The 25547-nt window shown below is 42.7% G+C and overlaps 4 protein-coding genes across 5 annotated transcripts; 2 read left to right on the forward strand and 2 right to left on the reverse strand.

The window, feature by feature from the left end:
- Nucleotides 1–158: 158 nt before the first annotated feature.
- Nucleotides 159–7402, reverse strand: uri1 (URI1 prefoldin like chaperone). The gene is made up of 11 exons (XM_071900330.2): nt 7037–7402; nt 5708–5742; nt 5222–5300; nt 4702–4837; nt 3323–3414; nt 3160–3223; nt 2789–2984; nt 2411–2648; nt 2074–2225; nt 1625–1865; nt 159–1057 (listed from the first exon to the last, which is right to left on the reverse strand). The coding sequence occupies exons 1-11, from the start codon at nt 7106–7108 to the stop codon at nt 869–871; spliced, it is 1494 nt and encodes a 497-aa protein (XP_071756431.1). The 5' UTR covers nt 7109–7402; the 3' UTR covers nt 159–868.
- A 1883-nt stretch (nt 7403–9285) lies between these two features.
- LOC139912532 (protein C19orf12 homolog) lies at nt 9286–11141 on the forward strand. Its single transcript, XM_071900360.2, has 3 exons — nt 9286–9395; nt 9826–9986; nt 10215–11141. Exons 2-3 carry the CDS (start codon nt 9827–9829, stop codon nt 10478–10480), a joined length of 426 nt encoding a protein of 141 aa, XP_071756461.2. The 5' UTR covers nt 9286–9395; nt 9826; the 3' UTR covers nt 10481–11141.
- Nucleotides 11142–12531: 1390 nt separating this feature from the next.
- Nucleotides 12532–14241, reverse strand: LOC139912530 (cytochrome b-c1 complex subunit Rieske, mitochondrial-like). The gene is made up of 2 exons (XM_071900359.2): nt 14026–14241; nt 12532–13256 (listed from the first exon to the last, which is right to left on the reverse strand). Exons 1-2 carry the CDS (start codon nt 14141–14143, stop codon nt 12646–12648), a joined length of 729 nt encoding a protein of 242 aa, XP_071756460.1. The 5' UTR covers nt 14144–14241; the 3' UTR covers nt 12532–12645.
- Nucleotides 14242–14544: 303 nt separating this feature from the next.
- On the forward strand, nt 14545–20507 carry rxylt1 (ribitol xylosyltransferase 1). Of its 2 annotated transcripts, XM_071900366.2 has the most exons (6): nt 14545–14736; nt 14867–15058; nt 16906–17008; nt 17168–17482; nt 17605–17775; nt 19248–20507. In XM_071900366.2, the coding sequence occupies exons 1-6, from the start codon at nt 14589–14591 to the stop codon at nt 19648–19650; spliced, it is 1332 nt and encodes a 443-aa protein (XP_071756467.1). In that variant the 5' UTR covers nt 14545–14588; the 3' UTR covers nt 19651–20507. The 2 variants fall into 2 exon arrangements, with proteins under 2 accessions (XP_071756467.1, XP_071756471.1); XM_071900370.2 differs by lacking the exons at nt 14545–14736; nt 14867–15058 and adding an exon at nt 16694–16807.
- Nucleotides 20508–25547: the final 5040 nt, after the last annotated feature.

A 25547-nucleotide genomic window follows, 5' to 3' on the forward strand; every position in this document is an offset into this window, starting at 1 on the left:
TTATGAGATATGGGGTGGGGGGTGCCAATTATCAAGCAGAGGAAAACGTTTTTTAAAAATAAAATATATACATATACAGTATATCAAGTTGTCTGCAGAACACTGATGGTTATGGCAACTTAATATTTTCCTTGAAGAAAGGGAGAAAGAAAGAAGACTTCTAGCCAAAATCATTTATTTTCCTTCCAATATGCAACAATATTCTTTTCTCTTAGTTTTTTTAAACATAAAGCTGGTCACAGAGGGGGACATACATTCAATAAGCAGGTGGAGAGAAGGTAAAATGACAGCCAGTTAGCACCTGATCCTGTATAGTAATCCAAACTAGATAAAGAAACAAAAAAGGCAATCAATCCAAAAGCGGCAAAGCCTATTGTCTTACCATAGCAGGCGTTGTCATGGGTCAACAGAAAAGCAGTTGACAGGCAAACACTGGAATTGTCACAATACATGTAAGACACCGGAACAGTAACTACCACCACAAAACAAGCAGCACGGCAAGGTGGACTAGTGTTTAGTGCCATTATATTGCAGGAGTAGATAAGTAAAATAAACAACGTATTCATTCAACATATTTCTTAACTGAAGTGCTATGGAGGCTTGGAGCTTGCTAAGAGAGCAGTGTTGCACACAAGGTGTGGTAATGTTAAGCCAGAAAGTAATGAGCTGACTTTCTAAACATTGCTAATGTTTTTCACAGAACAGTCATATGCAACTATAGAAACCCTGTGTGGTTACAGCCGTGGGTTTGCAAGTGAAATAAGGAGGAATGAAAGAAAGGAGAGAAGAGAGACAGTTTATGGTTTGTCCAGCTCAGTCATAGAAAAAAAAAGGCGTAAAAAAAAAAAGTGAGATTTGCTCATAATGGTCATTTCTGCTGCAACCTGGCGGCTTTGAACTTTGACACCCTTTTGGGGGGCTGCTGGGGCGGGGCCACGTCCGGGGCCACCTCCTCCTGTTTCCTCTCCAGTATCGTTGGCAGAGCTGGTGGAGCAATGGTCAGATGGGGAACAGCTGAAGGCATCGGGTCCTTCTCCACCACCGTGCCTGAAAAGGCCTGGGGGAAGAAGAAAAAAAAAAAACAAGAAAGGAAAGGTGATGTTAACTTGGCTTGCCGTGACTGATCGCTTTGACATAAATCAGACCTGAACTGAAAAATGTAGCGTCATTAGTGAAACGGCAAGAAAAACTTCCTCCTGGTCTCCGGTGGTAGTTGTTGTCCATGCTGACATCCCTGCAACAGGTGTCGTTACTATGACGATCTTGATGACAACAACGATGGTGACCGAGTCGGCGTTGATGCCCCACACCAGATCCGGACGTTCACACAAACGTTCTTACTGCGTTTATTCTGTGAATTTTGTTTACGGGCACTCTCTGTGATGCCTGTCCAGGTTTCATTTTTTTCCCCTGAGGTTTTCGTGGGCGTTCTGCCTCATCGAGGGGTCTAAGGTTGGGGGGTTTCGTTTTCATTTATTCTTTCATAATGTGGCTGTTGTGAAGCCTTTTAAGACTGCAAGTGTGGTTAAGGGCTGTACAAATAAGCCTGACTTGACTAAACTTGAGACAGCGAGAAAGCGAGAAGCAAAACTAACACTAAAAAGACAATCGTGTGTGTGTGTACCTCGAATCGGCTGGCGGGGTGCAGCGGGACCGCTGTGGGACTGTCCTCCTCTGTGATGCCGTCGCTGGTGTCGCTGTGTGTCGCCTCGTCGTGGCTGAAGCTGCGTCCGATCATCCGCCGCTCTTCGAAGTCCGCCGCGCTGCTCTCGCTGGTGTCGCTGCACACGCTGTTCTCTCGGCTTCGCGACTTCAGGATGGACTTCCTGGGGATGGGCTCCCCGTTCTTCACGTCCACAAACAACCTGACAGAAACAGCAACCGACCGGCGTGACCAATCAGAAAACAGGAACCTGTCAACTAACACGCCTCATACCTGAACGACAGCAACACCAAACGCCAAGGACTTGAAAGGCAAATTACTTTGGATCAATATCAAATATGTGAACTAGTATTTTGCCATTTATTCTACATAATCTGTAAACCACATTTAGAGTGGGTTTGTTGTTTTACCTGTAGATGTCTGCTGGTGTTGTGATTTTGTGAAGTTCGTGATGAGAGTGACCGTTATTGTGCCCATTTTTCTTTTTCCTCTTTGAGTGTTCCTTCTGCTCTTTCCTTTCACTGAACTTCAGTGTGGTGTTTTTTCCTGTGTTTATCCTCACCTGAAGAGAAAGACAGAGACGGATGGATGAGACAAGGGAAGGAGGAGAGAAATGAGCGAAAGCCACGAAAACAGAAACAGGCTGCGAAACTAATAGTGAAGGAGAGAAAGGCCAAGCATTCTTTTCTTGACTTTCACGGCCAAAAACAACTCTGCAGAACTTTCCAAGAGATTGATCGCGCTCACCTTCTTGGGTTCGACTGTGTGAGAGAAATAGATGGTGGGCAAACAGTTGCCTTCCTCTTCCTCATCATCCTCCTCCTCTATCCTATCTCGGTTAGGCGGCGCTTTACTGTGAGCCACGGAGCTCCAGCTGGGCTTCGAACTCAGTCCGTTCACCGGATGAGCAGCATCTCCCTCCTTCTCCTCCTCGGAGGAAGAGGATGTTGTGTCCTCTCCGTTCGTGTCTGCGTTGTCAGACATTCTGAGAAACATGACAAAGAGACAACTTCAATTTTTCAGTAGAGCAGAAGAACGTGCAATGTTTTAGGCCGCTATTAAACTGTTTCACTGGGTGAATAAGTGACAGAAACACCCCGTGTCCGTGTGTGTGTGTTTATGTACCTGTCCTGCTCATCTTGTTGCTCCTCCTGTTTCTCGAGCTCGTCCAACCTGGCCCACAGCTCCTCCTCTGTCAGTATGCCTTTTCTGCTCCCTCCATCGCCATCCTCTCCTTCATTCTCCCCTTCCTCATCTTCTAGGTCCAACACGGCATCCAGCTTGGGCTTAGATTTGAGTTTGTGAGCTATTCTGTGCTTTCCTGTTAAAGCAGACAAGATGAGAAACAAATTCATAAGCCTGTTTAGGCTAAATGATGCTCCAAGTTTGGCTAATATGAGCAGTAATGGGTTAAAGTTATTTGTTGCGTTTTTGACTGCATAATCTACAGCATGTACAAGTCAAATGAGGTCAGTAGAAAGTCTGACTAAAAATACCTTTGGTGACAACGGCCTCATTGTTTCCAACCTCTTCTTTGATGTCAACGTAGTCTCCTTTACTCTAAAGAGGAAGCACAGTCAAAACGTGAGTTGGTGTATAGTCCCTATGTCATATGCAATATCTTATTTCAGAGAAGACATTCAAAGTAATGCAACATACGCCTGGCATGGTTTCTAGATCCTTCGTGAACCCAACTCTGGCTTCAAAGTTTTTCATTGTCTTGAGCAGATCATCAAGTTCACTCTTCACATCTGTAGAAAACAGGTGCATAATGATCAGAAAATTGCATTCAGGGGAGCAGCGGGACAGACTGACAAAACCCAATGTGAACAAATTGGCTGTACGTTAGAAAAAGAGAGAGATGTGAATGAAATATTTTTTAAAAATATGCATCAAAAAGTAAGACAAGCAGCCGCTCAAGAGTTAAAATCCTGAGCATGTTGGGGGAAAAAAATGAAAAATGATGACACAAACAGTTCGTAATATCTTCTGCCCTGAATACTACTCCGGATCATTAAATCTTCACAACAATTAAGCCCTTTTACTAATAGCAGCAGAGGGCTCTTGTTTCCATGGCGATCGCGAGCCCCTCCAGTCAGTGCGTCAACTGGAAGTGAGGAAAGGTCAAACACGGAAGGCCTGACAACTCAGCCGCTGTCTGACACATTTCAGCCAGCTATGTTTGTATTACAGCACTTAGCTCTGTAATAGCGGGGTGGGCAGGGTCAGAGGGGAGGCGGGGGAGGGGGAGGGAGGGACGGGCTGTGGCAGCACGTTTCTGCTTCACTAAACACTCTAATAATGTTCACATCAGAGATCGTTACTTAGGCCCATTTGACTTGATATGAGATTTTCAGGCCCAGAATGAGCAGTGTGGAAAACACAGGGGAAATATGGCCAGACACTGCCTGTGTTTGCAGAAACAGTGAAACACCTCTTTTTACTGAAAGATTTCTTGCACTTAGCCAAACAAAAATGCTGTATAGACGGGATGAGACTTAAATCTGACCATAAGAGGAACAGGTAGGGAAAGCTGTCACAGGATTTACCACAGAATCAGAGACAACGGTGACCTTTAACATATGAATGCATTTGCAGTAGTAAGTAGAGCAAATGAGCCTTCCGACCCAGCTGACCCCTGAAATAAAGTACCCTCGTTCTTCAGTTTACTTATCAGGAGCAGCATTAAAGTAACACATCCCTCGACAAGGCCTACAAGACAAAAAGTCTGAAAAGTATCATCTTATCTGTGCACAGCATGGATATCAAACCCCCCAAAAAAATGTTTCTGTCAGTATTCTATGGTGAAAGATGGCAAGCCTCCAAGCCGTTTTTCACATCAGTGATTCTTTTCAGGTGCTTGAAAAAACAATCTAGACCTGAGGCGGCAGCGCCCTCTGCTGGATGAGAAACAGCAGTGCTGAGCGACAACATCAACATCCAATATTGCCCATTTTGAGACGGAGGGAAGACACGTACAGCGGCTTTACATCAGTTGAGCTACAGTGAAGCAAAAATGGTTTCCAACACAAACTCACATTTCATCCTGTGATCGACTATCTTCTGAGCCTGCTTGGCAGAGCACTTGGCAAACCAGTTGTCGCCGAGCAACACGGTGACCTCGTTGGTGTGCACCAGCTTCCCAGGCATGAAGGCCAAAGGGCCAAACGGCACCTGTTGCAGCACAGTGGATGGTAAAACAAAGGAATGACAGAGAAAAGATTGAAATGAAGCAGGTGGCAGAACGTTGACATCAAAGTGGAGAGGGCGAAGAGGAACAGAAAGATTTCACTGACAGTAGTGAACCTCTTGCATGTTTCGGACCACTTCTGCAATGCTGAGAATATCCGCCCAGCTCATTATACTTGGCTAAATTTGCCCCTTGCTATGGGGAATTCTGTCTAGTCCAACACACATTCACACCTATCAAAACAAACCATGTTGTGCTACAGTGTGTGTGTGTGTGTGTGTGTGTGTGTGTGTGTGTGTAGCCATGGAGACTCTTCTCTCCTGTGTATTTCATAGAAGGGCGGCACCCTACCTAGATATGGCACTTACCGTGATATCATAAGAAAGTTGATCTGGGAGAGTTTTGAGGCGGTCATTCAGGGCTTCATAGTCACCTGATACTTTCTTCCTGAAAAATCATGGATTTGCATTTTTGTTAGGTCAACAACTGTCCAAAAATATTTTTTTTCACTTGATGCCACTTGCTCTCTTCTGGGGCCATTTTATCCAACCTAGTGAGCATTTGGTTTCATTAATTTGGGAATGTGAAACAAAACTGAAAGTAAACCATAGCTAGGGTTATTGGAGAGGTTGCCATTTCTTTGCCAGGGGAGAGCTGATGTAGCCCAAATGGCCACAAGATGTTGCTGTTATTCATTTGTATTTTCTTGAATCTCCATTCAGAACACAGACAATATAAAACTTTGGAGGAAACTGAAGAGCAATCAACGAAAAATTACTCAAATACAAGCCAATACTAAAGGATAAAGACACAACTACAACTACAGTTGACGAGGCTTTGTTAACAAGACTCACCAGTGTTGAATCCGACCTTCACAGTCTTTCACCACCTGTTTTTAGGACAAATAATTTAAAAAATGAATCACATTCATGATCTCTGAATCCTACAGTCTTGTGCTGAGGATTTGATAAAAATAAACCACAGTACACAGTAAAAAAAAGGCACAAATGTGGAGGACTGTGATTACAAGTTGTGGGGAAATAGGCAATTATTGACTTTGAAGAAATGAAGACTGCCCAGGTACTTGTGAGGTATCTATTATACCAGTTCAGAAACAATCTCTGATTAGTGATCTCACTTGACTGGTACTTCATAAATTGTAATGCAAATGCACAATTGACAAATTTGTTGTTTTGGCTGAGTTAAAAGGATTACCATACACACACACTCAGAAAGACAAAACACCCAAGCACATTAGGGAAGTGGGGGGTGAAAACAAACACAGCTGTCAGATTGCATGTCAAGTGCTGAGGGACAGAAACAGTAACACCCCTCCTCTGACATGCTTTTGTTAAACCAGTGGTTCCCAAAGTGGGGTCCAGGGCCCCCAGCGGTCCTTGAGGGGGTTCCACGGGTCCTCCAGCAAAATGAGGTGGAATATAATTTCAGTATTAATTCATTTGAGGATGAGACAGCAAGAGAAGGCAGAAGAAACACTATCCTGATAGGTTTCACTCCCCCCACTGCTGTGTCCACACCTGCAGTGTTCATTTGGTACTGAATCATATCAAAACAAAAGCTTCTAAGATGTCCCAAAGACAATATTATATAATTTGGGGGTCCCTGGTCGAATATGCATCAGTGTGTGAGGGGGGCGTGACATGAAAAAGTTTCTGAACCGTTGGTGGAAGCAACTGACTAGCTAACCAACTCACCTAGCTAACGTTAGCTGCTTAAGCAATGCAGTAAAATAACTCGTACAATTCCTGTTTATACACCTCCAAAGTCTACAGAACTATCACCCGACAGGTATGTGAGTTTGGAGCAAGATAAAACTTGCAGTATACGAGTTGGCATCCGGTACTGAGGAGACGAAGTGAGGTTTCCTCCAGGCAGTCGACATAAACAAGAACTTGAACATGTGACTGGCGACAAGGAAGGAAGCTTCTCGAAAATGGATGGCCATAACTTGCAAATGATTTACCAGTGCGAGTGCGCTGTACAGCTAGTATAATTAGTGCACAACCGTTGACATAAAATGTAAAAAGTACTGTAGTAGACTCATTCGTCTTGCACACATCCTTGCAGGTCCACCGCGTGCGTGAAAGCGTGGCGAGTGGCGTCGGCTCGACGGTGTAGTTAAATAGCCAGCACGCTATTCGGGTTTAAACTGACTAAATTACCTTTTCATGTTCCTCTCGAAGCCTGTCAACTCCCACGAAATGCTCTATATTCCTTGTGCTTTTCTCAGCCATTGTCAACCCACGTGTCTGAAAATGCAAACGCGATGTTTTGCGACCCCAAAACAAAGCTCAGGGGTTGTTGTGAGTCCTAAAGAAGTGTTTATGAATGCAGCAGCAGGTATTCCTGAGACCCGTGCTGGTGTTATTCATCAATGGGGCAGTGGTAGTTATCCGCTCTCTCGGAAGTGATAGCATCTCACACTCTCATTTCAGGATTGCTGCATGATCTCAAAAAATATCCACGGTGGCAATATTCCTTCAGATTAGCTGAATCTTCCCCGTCACTGTCCCTGCGCCATGCTCCTCACATCAAAGTCAAGCCCACCACATTAAAACACAACTACCGGTCGTGTTTTTCCAAAATAAAACCCTCATTGGCGAAGGTCGCGACGTCTTTGAGTATTACGACATACCAACGTGAAACTAAAGACTGCATTCAAGGATTAATCTGTAGTCATATAGAATAAAACTGTATATGTGTGTTTTGTTGTTCTGTTCACCCAAACACGTATTGGCCCAATGTCAATCCGATATGACATGATATTACGGCGGTTGCAAGTGCTTAAGGGCTCTGATGTCGACTTCAGTGGAGACTGTTATTGAGTCTGCAAACCTAAAAACTTTCCACTTACATCAATAAATGAGGACAGTGGGGAGGCATCCAAAAAACACACCAAGCATGGCAAGTGTTGGCAAGACAAAAATATCTGTAAATTATCTGTAAATGTAAACATCTATCTTGCTAGAGTAGGTTTATTGCACTTGTGTACTATGCAGTAATTGTATCTTCAGATGTCACATTTTTATATTCTAAGCTTCAGACAAAGGGGAAATTATACTTCCTCGCATTTTGCATATGATTTCCATATCTGTTTTTATCTGATAGGTGAAAATAGATGGTCAAATACATTTCCACATGAGACCGTTTGTGTTGCTGTATTCAAGGAAACATGTGATGTCATTAAGTCTAGCTTTGTTTCTTCTTTTTGTACAATTTCAAGCCCTGACACCCTCTCGCACTTACACAAAGGGATAGTGGGAGGTACAATATCCCCTTTTCTGCACTAGTGACACATTTTACGCTTTTATTTTGAAGGCAAAATATCTCACTTTCCGTCTTATTCTAGCTGTCGATGGCTAGCTTGACGCAGCTGTTCCTCTGTCCCCCGGTGTATTCTGGGTAAATGTTGAGATTGGACAAATGTAAACAGTCGACATAAATACTGCTGCTACGCTTCCACAGTGAACAGCACAACAATGAACAGCACAGTCGTTCAGTATATCAGATACCTAACATCTAGCTAGTAGAAAAGTAGCAGTGGGTTTGTTTCACACGTGACACGGTGGTTCTGCTTATAGCTGCATAAAACATCGCAGTTGCAGATGCATCATCTTTTTGTTTGACTATTGACTACTCAGCTGTGTGCATAACATCATACATATCAGTGCAGGTCAAATGGTGTCAGACAGAACAGTAATTTAGTGATAATAAAAGTGCAGGTTACAATAACATAATACTTCTGGTAATATAATACTTCCATGGTTCCAACCCCCTTCTTCTGCTGCAGCTCATTGGCTACCTGTGTTGCCTTTGGGTGTCGTCGGAAATATCCCAATTACTAGCTGAGCGACCCAAGGATATGGATGTGGATTATCTCGTCTCGGGAGTCGCAAAATGATTTATGTGATAGAAAAAAAAACATATTTCTACTATACAAATGTATTATCATGTGTAATTTTTCAGATTTTTCTCTAACTTTTTATCTTGTGAAATGCTGAATAGTTTAGGCCTCCTCTAATAATCAAATGAAACAACCTGAAAAGGGAAAATCATTCTTTGAACTGTTCACCTCTCTGCAGCCTGTGATGGGGGCCGGGAGTAGGCATCGCTTCGAGCCAAAGCGTTTGAGAACCATGGATGGAAAGCATGGAAGACCAACAATTAATGGTAAAAGTGATGAATGACTTAAAACAGTAATTACATATCTTATGCGGATTTTCTGTAACTATGTGTCTTTTGATTTCTAAAATAAAACAACACGAACAACTACTACTACTTATGTTATTCAAATCAAAAGCACTTTAATTCGCTATATGTTGTTTTTACGACTTCTCTTAGTAGTACTTGAAGGCAGAACGTTTTTTGACACACCCACACACTCTCCCATCAAGCATTGCGACCATGACCAAGCTCAGAAATCAGAAATGAATGACGCCTGGGATGAATAGAGATTACAACACCACGGATCTTGAAATAAGCTAACCGTAACTATTCATGAGGCTTTCATAACACACCAAGGTATGTTAATAAAGACTGGCACGCGCAATAGACTTTTTATCGAATAGACAGCGTTGTTGTTTTGTAGAGAGGTGATGTTACAATGATGCCATAGATATATGGTTGATACTTGCTGATGCAATCAGAGCTATTACACTATTAAATAGTGTGATCTTTTGATAACAGCATTAGCAAATCGTTATTACTGTTTGTCATAATATTGAATGTATATGCAGAATGATGTAGTCTTCTGTCATGTGTTGCACTCTGTACTTGTATGTCAGTCTCTTCTGTGACTGTAAATTGTTGATTTGTCTACATATCAGGTTCAACAAGTGTTCCTGATTTCATATTCTATGATTATTGTCAGATCCTCAAGTAGCCTACAGTTATCAATTATTATCATAACTTAAATAAACTGTAACAGTTATAATTCTGTGTGATTTCACAGAATGTCTAATCGAATTGCTGATGTCATGAAGCTCTGTTGTGAGTTATCAGCCAATCAGCAAATAAAGACCACAGTGACGGGCTCGGGGAAGGGGGCAGCGGCTGCTGGGGGGCTGGCCTTTGCTGGAGGGTTGGTTGGAGGTCCACTCGGTATCGCAGTGGGTGAGTAGAAAAATACAACTTTTTTTACTCAACCTTGTGAAAAATACAGTCTACAATCATCTTGATTGATTTGTGACTGTACTGAAGCACACACTGTGTAGTGTATACAGTTGTTATTGAGGCAAAGGCTTTAGTAAGATTCTATCTCTGGTAAAATGTACCAGTAAAATGTCATTAATGTCAATAGGACAGATCAATACTGTTACTTAACCCTGCCCCTCTCCATAGGTGGTGCTGTCGGGGGTCTTCTGGGGTGCTGGCTGACCAGTGGGCAGTTCAAGCCACTGCCTCAGATCATCATGGAGCTTGCCCCTCAGCAGCAGCAGAAGCTTTATGATGATGTCATGGCCATCCTGGGCGAGATCCAGTGGATGGACGTGGCCCAGCTCACCGCTCTGGTGATGGGCAACGCGGCCCTGAAGCAGCAGCTTACAGGCGCCCTCGTTGGCTATATCACCAAGGAGCTCCAGGCAGAGATGCATTATGTGGATTAGTCTCTCTTGACACACTGGGACACCCGGCTCGGAGGACCGAGTCCCCAGGAGCGTGGTGTCTTTGTAAACAACATGAAGTGTTTTGATGAAGGTGGAATCATTATATGATGGAGTAACACACTTTGCAGTGTTTGTATACAAGAGGATTCATGAATGATGGAGCAGAGACTTTTGATTAAATGTGAAAGCGCAGGTACCATCACAGTCTTGGTAACAGGTATACTGTTAAAAAGGAGGTTAACACATTGCTGTGAATTCATTTACAACTTAAAATTGCTAATTTATTGAGTGAAGTGTAATTATTATCAACTGAATTATTTATGTCCTTAATGACACTGATAATCATGTGTCTGCCTTTGGAAGTTACTACTGTGAACTAAGGCCTGGTGAGGTGTATGTGAGGCAGCTACAATGTAGCATTGTTCTTAAAGGGTAAAGTTTACTATCATATTTCAATACTGACGGTTACCGTATATATGAGTCAGTGCCAAGTGTAAAGGTCATGTTGGTGTAAATTGCTGATCAAACACCTGCTTATCAGCTGATAAGAGTAGGGATTTACCAGCATCTGTGTAAAGTCTCTGATGGTACTGCCATCACTGAGTCAATCCTAACTCTTTACCTCAAAGTTTGAAATTGTTTGAACAATAAAAAAAAGAAAATGGATGTTTGAACTTGACTGATTGTTTCATATAGTGAGTATACACTCACCTTGCAGCTTTAGACCTTTTTCCCTTGCCACTCTTAACAGATTACTCATGAAATCCTCATCTTGCCGTTGGACATTATTCCCACTAAATGTCGAAGAGGCCTTTGGTACTGCCCCCCCTCCCTCCTTTTTTTAAGGCATCATAAATAGTTCCGCGTCTTCTGGTTCTGGTCCCCACTTCGTTAAACACACCATGGTCCTGCCTCTCCGGAAGAAACCAGATGTCAATCCATTTGGTCTCAATAATGATAGACCTATTTCCAAACTGCCCTTCTTGTCTTAGGGCCTGAATCGAAAAAAATATTTCATTACAGCTACTGTCTTTCATGAATTCCAATAAAAAATTCAATCGGGTTTCAATACTGAGACGGCTCTACTCAGAGTGACTAACAACCTCCTTGTTGCTGCTGACAGAGATGACTGTTCAGTCCTAATTCTGTTAAACCTTAATGCTGCTTTTGACGCTGTTGATCACTGTCCGCTGTTCTGTGTCATTGTGTAAAAAATTAAGTCGGACTCTTGTTGATAGAAATGTTTTTGCTGTGACTGCAGTGCCTTCTCTGCCCTGGCACATCTCAGTTGTGTTCCCCAGGGTACGATCCTAAGCCCCTTGTTTTCCAAGTATACGCTCCCTCTCAGTGACATCATTTGCAAACACAACATCCATTTCCTTTGCTATGCAGACGACATTCAACTTTATGTACCCATGAACCCTGGTAGTAGCTTTAAGGAGTGCCTGCCGGATATTAAGTTCTGGATGTCACAAAACTTCAATTTTCAACTTTTTTTTTTCTTTAGACCAGGCTTTCGCAGCCTGTATGCTTTGAAACAGGCTGCCTGAGGAGCTCAGGCTAGTGGAGTCTGTATCATCTTTTAAATCCCTATTTTAAAGCTTATTTTATACAAAAGCCTTTTTATAATTATTTTATTTCAGTCACCTTTTGTGGTTTTTATTGTGCTTCTTTCTGTATTTTTTGTCCTGCTTTTATTCTGCTTTGTTATGTTTTTGTCTTTTATTTTTCTGTCCTGTACTTTTGTCAGATTTTTTTTTTGTCTTTTATTACATCTGTTTTACTTCCTTGTCTCTGTGAAGCACTTTGTAACTTTCTTTTGAAATGTGCTATATAAATAAACACATTTATTATCATAAGTTATTATTTGTAAATGCTCAGCATTTTAGTTACGCCACCATTTTGAATGTTAAAACAAGGCTAATCTATATAATCTAGCGTAATTTAGAGTATGAAGACATTCAACCCACAATGTAGCACAATGTTTGGAATACGGTAAGTCACCTTTTGAAGAGTGAAAAGATACAACAACAACTAAACTTTCACACAGCTTAAAATCTTCCTTTATTAGTAAATAGAGATCTTTTCATCTCGCCTCACAGTTCTCAGACAGACCAGTTTAAAAATACATACTAGAGTGAAGAGCTGAGAGAGAGCTCCAGTATCTATCCCACCACAACTGTGTCATCATCAGGGAATTCATAATAGGGAACCTCCAGGTTGAGGGGGGCAGGTCCCTTTCTAATTCTGCCTGAGGCGTCGTAGTGGGAGCCATGGCAAGGACAGTAGTAGCCTCCGAAGTCTCCAGCATTGGCGATGGGCACACAGCCCAGATGGGTGCACACGCCGAGGACGATGACCCAGCTGGGGTTGAGCACTCTGTCCTTGTCGTGCTGGGGGTCGCGCAGCTCCGCTAAATTCACACCCGCCTCGGCAGAGATTTCCGACTCTGTGCGATGACGGACAAAGAGAGGCTTTCCTCTCCACTTGAAGGTCATGTTTTTGCCCTCAGGAATGTCGCCCAGCTTGATTTCAATCTTGGATAAGGCCAGGACGTCCGCCGACGCACTCATGGAGGAGACGAACTGGCTGACCACCGTCTTGGCTGCGTAGACGGTCACCACAGTAGTAGCTCCGGTGACCAGGTAGGAGAAAGCTCTTCTCGCCTCACTGCTCTCCTGGGAGGAGCCATGTGGGTCGACAACCTCGGGGCGACGGTAGCCTGTAAAGTCAGGAATCTTGATGTCTGTGTGGGCGAGGCGGACTCCTCCAGGAGCTGCAGAGGAGACATTGGATGCACTTTGTCAAGACAGCAGCATGCGTACCAAGTTAAAGGACATGGAGATGGTAAACTATACATTCCCATATTTACAACACATGCCATTGAAAAGTAATGCTTGATAACCTTAATCTAATTTGTCTAAGAAAGATACAAGAACATGAGAAAGATGACCCCATGACTTCTAATCATTCTCTTCACCAGATAAAACAGACTTTGAAACCAGGACAAATAAAGCTGTAGTCTTTCTTGCTACTGTTCTGCCTGTGGCTGCATCATCAGGTGTAGGATTTACAGCAATCCAACGAGATACAGAAGCGAACTGAAGTGTAATGGTGTATATATAAGCATGTCATACAATGACAAGTACATAGAGATGAGGCTGAAAATCGGCGAAGTGGTCCTTAAATACTACGCTCATTTGTTGGAAGAAACACACCTTTGCTTGTGTCTTGGATACATTTAGGAGAGGCAGTTTATGCCATTACAGCTGTACTGTTATTCGTTGTTTATAACGGTGACATATTACATGCTGTCCGCCATAACACTTTAAATCCTTAACCAATCACAGCGAGTTGTTCACAAGGATAGTAGCTTCAAGTACGGTGGGGGTAAAAATCTAAATAAACAAATCCCTTCATATTTAACCGTTTTGGTTGAATCTACACCTGTTAACTAATTTAATGACAGATGTCACAAAAGAGAGGACACAGCCTAGCAACGTTAGCAGCTTTAGCTAGTAGCTTCTCAGCCAGCCCGACCTTACCGGCAGCTCCAGCAGCGGGCACCACATCCTTAACGGCTCCGGGGAACACTTTTACCGAGTGTTTTGTGGCCTGCAAGTACGGGGAAAGAGCCCCGCAACGAGCGGCAAAGGACATCATCTTAAACCGAATTAAGAGATCTCCACTGAGCAGTTGGGGACACGCCGACCTTTCTTAACGGAAAACTTGGGTGCACCCGTCTGCTCAGCTTCACTAGAAACTCGCTCCGCCTTTGCAACGTTCCGCGTAACATCGGTGGGGTTAAACGGAGTGCCCCGTTCCATATTTTTCAACATTATGTGTTATCATTTTATTTTACAGTCTCTAATTAATATTTTAATTACATTATATTTGTTTTAGAATTGACATATGGGGATACTTTGTTGCAAAATCGCAGAAACCTTACACAGTTTTTAAAGAACGACCAATTTAGTGCAGGCACTTGTCTCAGTCAGACGTATCCAGGGGTCCTCGTGTTGTAAACAATACAGGAAGGGTCTTCACACAAAATCTGGAGACGAGCTACGGTGCACAATGGTAACATGAGAGAAAGAAAAGAAAAAAAATGAAAATACCAAAAAGAAAACTATTCCTTTTGATCATTTTTGCATATGTGGCATTTTCACTCTATGCTGCATACAATGTGTTCTTTAGCACCAAAGTCATCTCCCGTGTGCACAGGGTGGTGAAGAAAGAGACTGGAGCACCCTCAGGTACCTGCACAAAACACCAACGTTAGCTAGCCATAAAATGACAGAAAATCGAATAAATAAGTAGTTAAAACTCCTTTCTTTCTCATGCTAGATTTTGGAAATAATTGAGGGTGGTCTGGTGTGTTTACAGGTGGTGTCAGAGATGGCGGAGCTGCTGCACCGTTCATAGAAGATGAGGAGTGGAATCCATGGGAGGATGAACAGGTGGAGTACAACTCTGCCCTGTACAAGAAGAGAGAGGCCTTCAGACAGCACATGGGTCGGATAGACAGGAACAGACCCAAAAGACACAAGGTCCAAATCTGGGGCAAAGCTGCCATAGGTGAGTCATGTTTTTAAACCCCTTACAGCTTGCAGAGCAGGCCTGTGTTGTGACCTGGGAATGAATGGCATTGTTGTGACTTGACAATGGCTATTTCAATAAATAGTTAATACTAGACCCAGTTATTAGTTAGATCCAGTTAATACAGACTAGGCCCAGTTTTACAAACTTTTTCTGATAGGAGTTCATAAATCAGATTAGATTAAATCTGAAATTTTTCAAAATTAATAAATGACATTCTGATGATTCACTCTGGGATGTGGAATGGGTAATCAAATCCTATCTTGAGTCAAGCTTAAATGTTGTTTCTGCATTTTTCAAAACTTAAAGACAGAGATTAGGATAATGTTGATGCCAAAAATCAGGATAATCTTGATCTGGATGGATTTAGAGACAGGGCATTAAATATAATCAAGAAATTGTGGTGTAATTGGTGAAAACATGGAGGAAATGCAGCCTATACATCTTGGAATATATATTAAAAAATAATATTTAATGTTGACATTTATTAAATGAGTAAAACCTTCAAAACAAAGTCTCATACTAACTGCTGGCATTACAGCAGGGTGGACCAGCTGGACGGTCAACGAGAGATGCTCTTGTGAACTTTCATTTTTAAAAGGGTCCTTGAATTATTGAATAAAAACAGTTTACAGAGAAATGGAAAGTTTTGTTTAACATTATTTTTTCCCATCCAATGAGACTTTGAATTTTGTCTGTAAATTATACATGTGTGTGTACTTGTGCAGATAAGTGAGAAGATAGAAGTCTGTTGAAAGACTGCAAATCTAGATTCTGTAATCTCTTTATCTTGTGTTTTCTGGATCAGAATGATTCTATATGCTAATTAAAAAAAATAAAAAAATAACAGACTAAAAATTAGCAAGACCGTTTTGATTCTGGATTGTTTAAAGGATTAGAACATTTTTATAATTCTGATGCAGATTGAATGTTTTGAAAAACTGTTCCCCTTTGTTAAATTGCAGTCGGTAAGAGGGCTCTTTAGTGATAAAGGAGAATTGTGTTAGATAGGAAAAATATTACTTGACAAGTGCTAGTGAGAATGCCGTGTCTTGTTAGATTGGTGCAGTTTAGTGTGATCAATAACCCCAAAGGAAATCAGTTGACTCAGGTGAACAAATATCAAATGAAACTACACTTCAAACAGGTCTTGATCGGTTCCAAAACACTTCCCACAGCCCCTTATTTTAAGCAAAACCACTGAATTCATCTCTCTCGCTTTAGAGAAAGAGAGGGAGAGATAAAACTTGAATGATCCCCGTGGGGATACTGCATGATTTTATTTATCATTTAGAATGTTAAATAAGCCTTCAAATGAGAACATTTCTTACTCATAAACAAATTAGTTGCCATATGTTTTTTTGATAACTCAACCCTATAACATCTAGATTAGGCTGCTGGATGTTGCTGCCTGTCTGATGCTCCTGTAGTCACCATCTGTGGGTTAGCACATCATTCTCTTGACATCTGAATTGGGCTTCTGTGTGCTTACCTTGGATTATGGAAAGGATCGCAACATCAAACTCTGTGTATTGGTAAATGCAGCTTGATTTTCCTTCTTCTCCCCTTTCCTCCTTTGCTCTTCTTCATGGACTGCCATATTTCCCTCAAAACTAGGAAGCAAGCTAAAATGTGGCCAGGCTGGGCTCAGTCACTGTATACACCTGACAATACCAAGACTGACCACATGCATATAGATGCAAACTACATAAAACAGATTGATGCCTGGTAATTGAGCACCCTTCATCTATGGAAGTCTGGTAACTTAATGCACACATCAACATTTTAATTCTAGTAGCAAAAACCAACCCTTGTTTTCTCTTCAGGGCTTTACCTTTGGGAACATATTCTGGAGGGGCCGCTCAACCCTACCGACAAAGTAGCACAATGGAGAGAGGGGGAGCTGCAGTCAGGGAAGATTGATTTCAGGTAATATGTCACTGATGGGATGCTTAAACACTGCCAAACCTAAACCTATATGTCTCCTTTTGGGACTCTATTAAATACACTATACAATAGAACAACCGCTGGATTAGACAAAATTCGACTCTCTCTCTCCTCTCTCCCTTCCTGCTTCCCTCTCTTCAGTTTCTACACAGGTCCTGCAGTCGTCCAGGGCCACGTCCCTGTGGATATGAACAGCCTGGTCCTGGTCCTGAACGGCCGTGAGCAGCAGAAGATCTCGTACTCCACGCGCTGGCTGGAGCACGTGCACGCTCTGGTGCAGGCCCACACCGTGTCTCATGTGGCCGTGGTCATGCTGGGCAACGAGCGCTGCGCCAACGACTGGATCAGCCCCTACCTGAAGAGGAACGGGGGCTTCGTGGATCTGCTGTTCCTGGTGTACGACAGCCCCTGGGTCAATGACAAGGACGTCTTCCAGTGGCCGCTTGGCGTTGCCACGTATGTCATTGTTTAGCATTTGTGTGTGTGTGTATGTACATCATTAGTAGTCAACAATAGTACATGATATTATGCTGGCTGCTGTTTAAATGAATAACTCTGTTCTGTCTGTCTCTGTGCAGATACAGACAGTTCCCCATGATCAGGCCTAATGCCCAGATGATCACCTCCAGCAGGCCGTACCTCTGCAACTTCCTAGGAACTGTTTACAAAAATTCCACAAGAGAAACGCTCATGCAGGTGCTGAAACAAGCCGGCCTGGAGAAAGAGTGCATCACTACTGCCAGGGAGAAGTAAGTCATGACTCGGTCATTGTTGAAGTCTGATCTGAAGAATATTAAGAATATCAAGCTCTCCTCTTCACAGAGACATGATACCTAGTGTTCTCTTTCTTGCATAAAAACATCATTTAGATTGTTTCTGATTAAAGTGTTGTATTGTTAACATGAATATACTCATGACTTTAATCTGGTTGTTGTGTACAAATGGCTTAAACAAATACAATAACAAATAGTAATCAATAAACATTGACTGTGATAACATGCACATAATATTCCACTAAAATGCCCTCATTCCAAAATTAGTAAGCTGTTTGCATGATTTACTAAACCGCATGCCACTGTTGCCCCTGTGACCCCAATTCATGTAGTATTTGTCAGTGTTTCCTGTAGAATGGGGTGGGAGTCATTTTGGTTGTGAGACCCAGGTTCGCTCCTGGTTCCATTCCAGTGTTGCAGTTTCAGAATGGCTTTTATTTTGATAATTGTATCATGGCGTATGGACAATCGTGCTATAATGCAGTTGTAATTCACTGCCATTTTTCTTGAGCAGGCTGTGCAATAAAGCCAGATGATGAATTTTTTTTTTTTCAAAATATTTTTATTGAAAACGGTATTAAACGACATAACAATGAGCATGTGGGTGTACATTTTCGAATTTTTTACCATAGAAAAGAAAAATGACAGTAAGGAACACTCACATTATACACATAAAAGAAAGAAGAACAGAAGAAAAAACAGCAAAAGTACAAAACCCCAAGAACCCAAACACACCAACATTCACACACCCCACCCTGGAGTAGTGAGTGAAGAGTACACATACACATAACAGAATTTAACAAACCAGCCCTTATATTAGTCCGGCAGCATCTGCAAGTCTGTAAAGTATGATAAAAAAGGTTGCCATTTGTGAAAAAACTTATCAGTATATCCTCTCATTGTATATTTAATTTTCTCAAGTTTGAGAAAAAACACAGTGTCTTTGAGCCACTGTGAAACAGAGGGAGGGTTAGGAGATTTCCACTGTAGGGGAAGGCGACGTCTGGCTAGTAAAGATGTGAAATTAATAATTTCTTTTTGCACAGAATTTAATCGACCTGACTCATCTGGGGTCCCAAAGATAGCAATCAATGGACAGGGCTGTAGATGTATTCCCATTATGGTAGACATTATCCAGATGATGAATTTTAATTTTATTTATATTTTTCTAGCTGTAGGGGGCCACCGCAGTTAAATTAATGTAACAGAAACACTGTTATTAGTGGTAGCTAAATTTAGCTTGTCTACCAGAAAACCCAACCTAGAATTTCAGTTTCAGTTTGTTCTTAGACTCGTTGGAATATATGACCGTAGTCGGGGTAAGATAACTGCTATGAATTCTGTCTTAACAGAGCATACATGCACCATACAGCAGTACTGGAATATGCCTTACATGTTTATCATACACAGTGTCTTATAACGCCTGTCTTATGTGTACTTTGCCTCAGGTGGCTCCCTCAGGAGACAGCAGACAGTCTGACTCGCTACCAGACGGCTCTGGCCCAGAGCGAGCTCACACTCTGCCCGGTAGGGATCAACACAGAGTGCTACCGCATCTACGAGGCCTGCGCTTACGGCTCCGTCCCCGTGGTGGAGGACGTCCTGACGCCGGGGACCTGCGCGACCGGGCCCAGCTCCCCGCTGCGCCTGCTCAAAGCTGCGGGAGCGCCCTTCATCTTCCTCAGTGACTGGAAGGAACTGCCTGCCGTGTTGGAGAAGGAGCGAGGGATGAGCCAGGAGCAGCGGGTCGACAGGAGGAGGAGGCTGCTGGAGTGGTACAGCGGCTTCCGGCAGCAGATGAAGGAGAGGTTCACCGAGGTCATCGAGGAGACCTTCTTTAAAAGCGGTTGACCGCGGTGGTTAATTAGTAAACCCTAAAAAGGTCAACATGGGAAATGTTCAACACTGGTTTCATTTATTGTGCGGTGCGTGGAGAAATGCGATATTGGTGTCGTGATCTTGTTCATGTTCAGTGTAATACTCCTGTGCAGGTTATTTAAAAAAAAAACAATTATGGTACGTAGGAAAGTTGAAAAGCTGTCACTACTAGTCAGTAACGTTTCTGTAAAGTGTCCCAGGACACTACTTTATAGTTGCCATCTAAATGTTTACAATGGTGGAATGTTCAGGCAATTAGAGACCATGAATGGTGAACTGCCTTTGCATTTTGAAGTCCTTAATATTGTTTTAAATATGCATTTTTGTACCTCTGTTTCTACATAATTAATATTGTGTTTTTAAATGCTCTGATCTATTAGAAAACATACTCCAAGGAAACACTATGATGGTACAACTGGTTTAGGGAGGAGATGATTCTGTGTTTTGTAGGCTTGGATTGGAAATAGTGCAATGTGTCTATTTGGGATTGTGTAACAGCCTGAAAGTGGATGTTGTTGCTGTGGCATGTGTTGCTTTCCTGAACAAAAAAACAAAACAAAACATAAAATGTGTCATGTTTTTTTCAATGTAGTGGTGCATGGATTTCTAAACGGTGCAATAAAATGGAGTAATGTTCTGAAGAAAAAATCAGTGGATCTGGTCGTGTTGTCCTTCTGCCCCCCTGCAGATGGCGCTGTGCACCACCTCGTTCTCAGTTGGTAGTGTTCTCAGCTCAATTTTAATGGAAAAAGCTTTTCTTGTTAGAATGATGATGAGCAAAGGCTTCAACTTTTGAGTTTAACCCAAATCACCACAGATGAGATAATATTTTGGAGCAAACAGCATACTGTGTTAGGAATGTTTAAATTGTTTGTTCTCAAGATTACCATTAAACTTTGATTTAATTACTGTGGGTTGTGTTCATTTTGGAATGTCCAATTATTAACTGTTATTTCTTAGTAAACGTAAAAATATGAAATGCGGTACAGTGAGGATATAGCCCTAATTTGACTTTAAAGTGATCATATTTGCTGAAACAGGAAGCCTAGCTGCAATAGCTGTAATGAATGCTGTAGGGTGTCTGCAAGTTATTCAAAAGTCTAGTTGAAATGTCTCAAATGTGGTTGAGTCTCATACAGTTTCAGATAAATGTAGGGAGTGAAATTGATCTTTAATTTGATGTAATCTGGCAATATAAAGATCTTGAAAAGTCTCGTGTGTAACTTGCAGAAACCTGTAGCCTCCCTGTGATGGTACGGGGGGGGGGGGGGAGGAAAAAAGACGCTTACTGATTTGGGAATTAGGGTGTCAGTCCATTCGTGTCCACTGTGTGTGCTTGTGCCTCACCGATGCGATCCCTCCCTTTCCTTTTTTCCCTGCGAGGCTCCAGCTGCTGTGCTGCAGTCGGCCTGCCCTGTCTGAGCTCAGCCTGCCGCTGGGAGTGGGGGAGAACAGCGTCGAGGGAGAGCAGGGGAAGTGTGCGGGTCCCAAAAAAAACAAACTAGAAAGCACCACCAAAAGCGCTACACCCACGGTCCAAGTCGACTAATGCGCTCCGGCTAGGTTGTTGGCACTACTTTGCGGCGCGAGCGGGACCGCGGAAAGCTCTGAATACCTGCCACGGAGATAGTCAAACTTGATTTTCTGTGGTAGCAGTGCTGTTGCGCGGCGCCGACTGCTCCGAGAGTTGAGTGGATCCATTGGTTGGAGCAGGATTGCGCATTGGCCCTGCTGTATCCAACGCCGATCCCGTGGAAGAAGGGGAACAATGAAGGACTAAACATTTTTTTTCTCGTTGCTCCGACCCGACCCGCGCTTGTTGCAAAGTTAATTCGCACGCGCGCAGTTTAATTTTTTTTTTGTCTCCCGCTTTTCCTCGCGTTCATTTTCGCCCTGTGTGGGATGCGTCGGATGTTATAGGAGCCCGCTTGTTGACAAACAGTTTTACAAGAAGTTTACAACAAGCTCCGCGCACGAGCAGCCAGAAAATGTCCACGCCGAGGTTCAAAAAGGATAAAGAGATCATCGCGGAGTATGAGAGTCAAGTCAAAGGTAATGTGGACTTTAAATGTTTAGCATGGAAATGTTTTTTTTTTTTTTTTTGCTTGCTTGGAAATTTCACCGAGAGCACAGGAAAAGGCTAATTCACGCTTGACCTGGATGCATATGAATCATCTTCAGTGATGTGTCGTGGTAAAATATTACCTCCAGTCGGTGTTCATTAGGCTACAAGTCAAACAAGCACCATAACCAAAACATCCCATCCTCATATAACTTGCATTAGTTTGATATTGCTTAATGATAAACAGGCCTACTATGAGTTTATGTCAGACATTTTTGTCAGCCTAAAAAGATGGGTAAACTTTATTTCACAAATAAACAGCTGGTTAATGGAGTTTAGGTGGGTTGATCCTCCACTACATCCCTCATCATATCCTACTGAGGGGCATGTTGCTTGGTAGACTATGGAGGTTTAAGATGGTTAGCAGCAGGCTTCACCGGTGTCAAAATTAGTCTTTCTATAGTCTTTAACATAGAGTTGTGGTCTATTCTACAGGTCCGGTTCACTATCTTCCATATCTTCTATGCTCTGTGCTAGGGAGTAAATAATCTGTTGTTTACATTGAAGTTGTATGTCCCATAATGCTCCAGCCTGTGTTATTTTATCCACTGAAACACATTTCACTATTAAATTGTTCTGGTGCCTTTACACTGAAATATTATGTTTGCCTTACAACCTGTTACTGTGAAGGCTTGTGACTGATGCATGATTGGTGGAGGAGGTATCCTCACCATGCGGTGTAGTTACCACAACATTACAGTGTTATTAATTATACTAATGGAGAGAGGAAGCAAGAAGCCCCCCCCCCCCCCCCCAATCCCCTCCACAGGGAGGTCAGAGGTCAGGCTCAGCTACAGAACAGCGCCCCCTGCAGCTGGTCAGTGTCTTGCTCAAGGACATCTCAGCAGGGCGGATGTGCTGACCCAGGGGTTTGAGCCTGTGTTGGTTCCTAATCACTACACTTCCCCTTATGTTACAGTAGGCGCTAACTTAAATATCCTCACTTCGTCCTTGCTGTGTTATTACACTATACTAGATTGTGGTTTATCTCTCTCTCAATCTCACAGCCACACACTCACTCTAAAGCATAAAACTGCTACTTGCCCTGATTTAGATGGATGATTTAGAGGTGCGCAGGGCACCTTGATGATGCCACCCTAACTCATCTTGTCTCCTCCATCTCCTTCGAGCCCCCTGCATGCAGAGCAGCAGTAGTTTATTCCCAGACAGACCAGCGCAGGAAAGAGGCAGTCGCTGCTCCGGGGTAACCATGGGGATTTGGCCCCCAGCCAAGGAGCTCTGTTCTCCAGTGCCGTCAGCATGCTGAAATACCACCTATTCATGTCTCCGTATCCAACCTTAAATCCAGAGAGAGGGGGAGGTGTGTGTGTGTGTGTGTGTGTGTGTGTGTGTGTGTGTGTGTGTGTGTGTGTGTGTGTGTGTGTGTATGGGGGGGCACGGCTGCTAGAGGAATTGTATTGCATGTGGTTGGGCAGAAGCTCTCATTTGCAAGGAATGTTCAGCCCCCTTTCTTCTCCCTGTGAGGATGACTAAGGGCTTTCAGCCTATAATAGAAGATGATGCACAGTCATAGGGGATGCTGAACAAGAGATGACGAAGCCTCCCATTTGTCATGCAAAGCCCAATGGGGTAATAACAGCAACCTGATGCAACTGAGAATAGCTGTTGCTAGAATTCATATATGGGCCACTGGAGCCTCAGTAAATGGATGTTAAGTCGTATTATTTTGTTTAAGATGCAGAATTAAAGACTAATGCACTGAGGCGTGTCACACATTGTAAATATTCCTGTGGATATTTTTCTTAGGGAAGGTTAACATCATAGGTAGCACCTAACTATTTGCATAAAGTACTGTACTTGTTCTGTTTGCATTGCAAGTAACCTTTGGGAATGCAATTTAAGTGATGTTTTATTGCTTATCATTCAAATATATGTTGCAGCTGTTGACATTTCTGAGCGGTGAGTGTGTGAAAGGCCAAAAAGTCACTGTAATTCCAGCGCCTGGAATCCCTTTATGTGTAAAATGTTTAGGAAACTTTGCCAAGATATCATACTCCTACCCTCTTAATTTGTATACACAATCCTCTGCAGTTGCATTCACTGTAATCCTGACCCTTGAGAGAAATGATGTTGCATATTTTCAGACTCAGCAAATAGTGCCATATTATCTCTATAGGGAAGTTATTATGTTTGTGCTTATTCTTAGTCATAACAATTTGCTTGAGTCTTTAGTAAGTCTCATGACTACTACCAATGTGGTTAATTTGGAATTGCAGCTGCCAGGCTATTTAGGTCATGAATAACTGGAAGAAAATACTTAGTAGTATGTTTTAAAGTAAACATGCATTAAGTTACAGAGTAGCTTTTTTCTTCTTATGTTAAAGAACTTAAGCGCAAGAGTTTTGAGAGATAATGAAGTGGATACAGTCTGCAGTGTAGCAGTGATAGCCAGGGGCAGACTCTGGTGTACAGACATTGATTACTCAAGAAGTAGAACAACAAGCAACCCAGAAAACAGCTGGAGAGGATGTTTGATCTTCTGGCTCAGAACTGGAAAAATGGTCTGGTTTTCGCTTTATTTGGGCAAATATCTGGGGGCCAGTTTCGGTTCATCTTATATTAGCCTATTGATCTGTAGCCTGAAGCCCGAACTTCTTATTCTGCAGAGGAACAAATGTACCGTGTTCACCTCCATAAGCCATTATCCAACTTCTCTGATTATCTATCAGTCATGCATGGCGTTTACACCAGCAATCCCCATGCTACCTGAGAATCATGAGTCATTATTTATTCCTGTAGTCTTACAATGTTCTGCCAACTCCTGAGAGCTACAGTATGCTGAGAGCCATTGTTATTCAAGTCAGTAGATGTGAGGTATTTAAATGAATCTTGTAGTTCTCTATGGTGACTGTCTGTCTGGCAGCCGCCCTGCGACGGCTGACACTACTGTTCTCGGTCAAAGCCCAGTCTGTCATTCAGCTGACATTAATTTCTTAAGCATCCTCCAACAGAGACTTTTTTTTACCCTCCCACAGATGGAAATAAAACGGATGCCATTTTGACCGTTCAAGCTTAAAGGAAATTATTCTTCCATTGAAAAACGTTCTGTAGCATAAGGGTTTAATTTCTGTGAACTCCTGACTCTGTTTTCACCAAGGGTCATCTTGTTTTGGAAAAAACAAAAGACTGTGGGATTCATTTGTGCTTCATAGCACGCATTAGAGTCAATTTAAGTCATTTTAAGCAGGCTAGAGGAAGGCTGTGGGTGCGTTGGCATTCTGTCCGTGCCTCTGTGTCTTAGGACTGTTGTTTTCTCTTGGGCAAAGTGTTGGTTTGATGTCAGACCGTGGCTTGCTGTTTGTGGCCCGGGGGTCGTGACTCAGATGGCAGGACCCCCTTGAGCCTCCGACAGGGGTCCTCTCCCAAATCATCATAAAGGCATCCCCCTTTGACCTGCCTTCACTACCTTTTGAAATTGGAGTCCTGCCCCGCCGCATTCTCAATGAGAACGGCCCGGCCATAATTTGTATACGGGGAGATGAAAGGGTGAAACCTGCCCAGAGTCAGTGTAGTTGTGATTATCTTTCAAATTGATTGGATTTGTATTGTGGTTAACAGTCATTAGTTTGTTTACTTTAGTAACGTAGTGGGAATTCATGCTGTGGAACTGCCTGGCAGAAGATGAGTATATATTTGATGCATGCTGGTTCATGACACAAGGGTAATATATTTGACGTTTGGATCATGAGCAGTCAACACTGGAACGTTGCTATAAATCTGTCTTTCA

This window comes from Centroberyx gerrardi, chromosome 4 (genome assembly GCF_048128805.1).
Source record: "Centroberyx gerrardi isolate f3 chromosome 4, fCenGer3.hap1.cur.20231027, whole genome shotgun sequence".
In the NCBI taxonomy this organism is placed as follows: Eukaryota; Metazoa; Chordata; class Actinopteri; order Beryciformes; family Berycidae; genus Centroberyx; species Centroberyx gerrardi.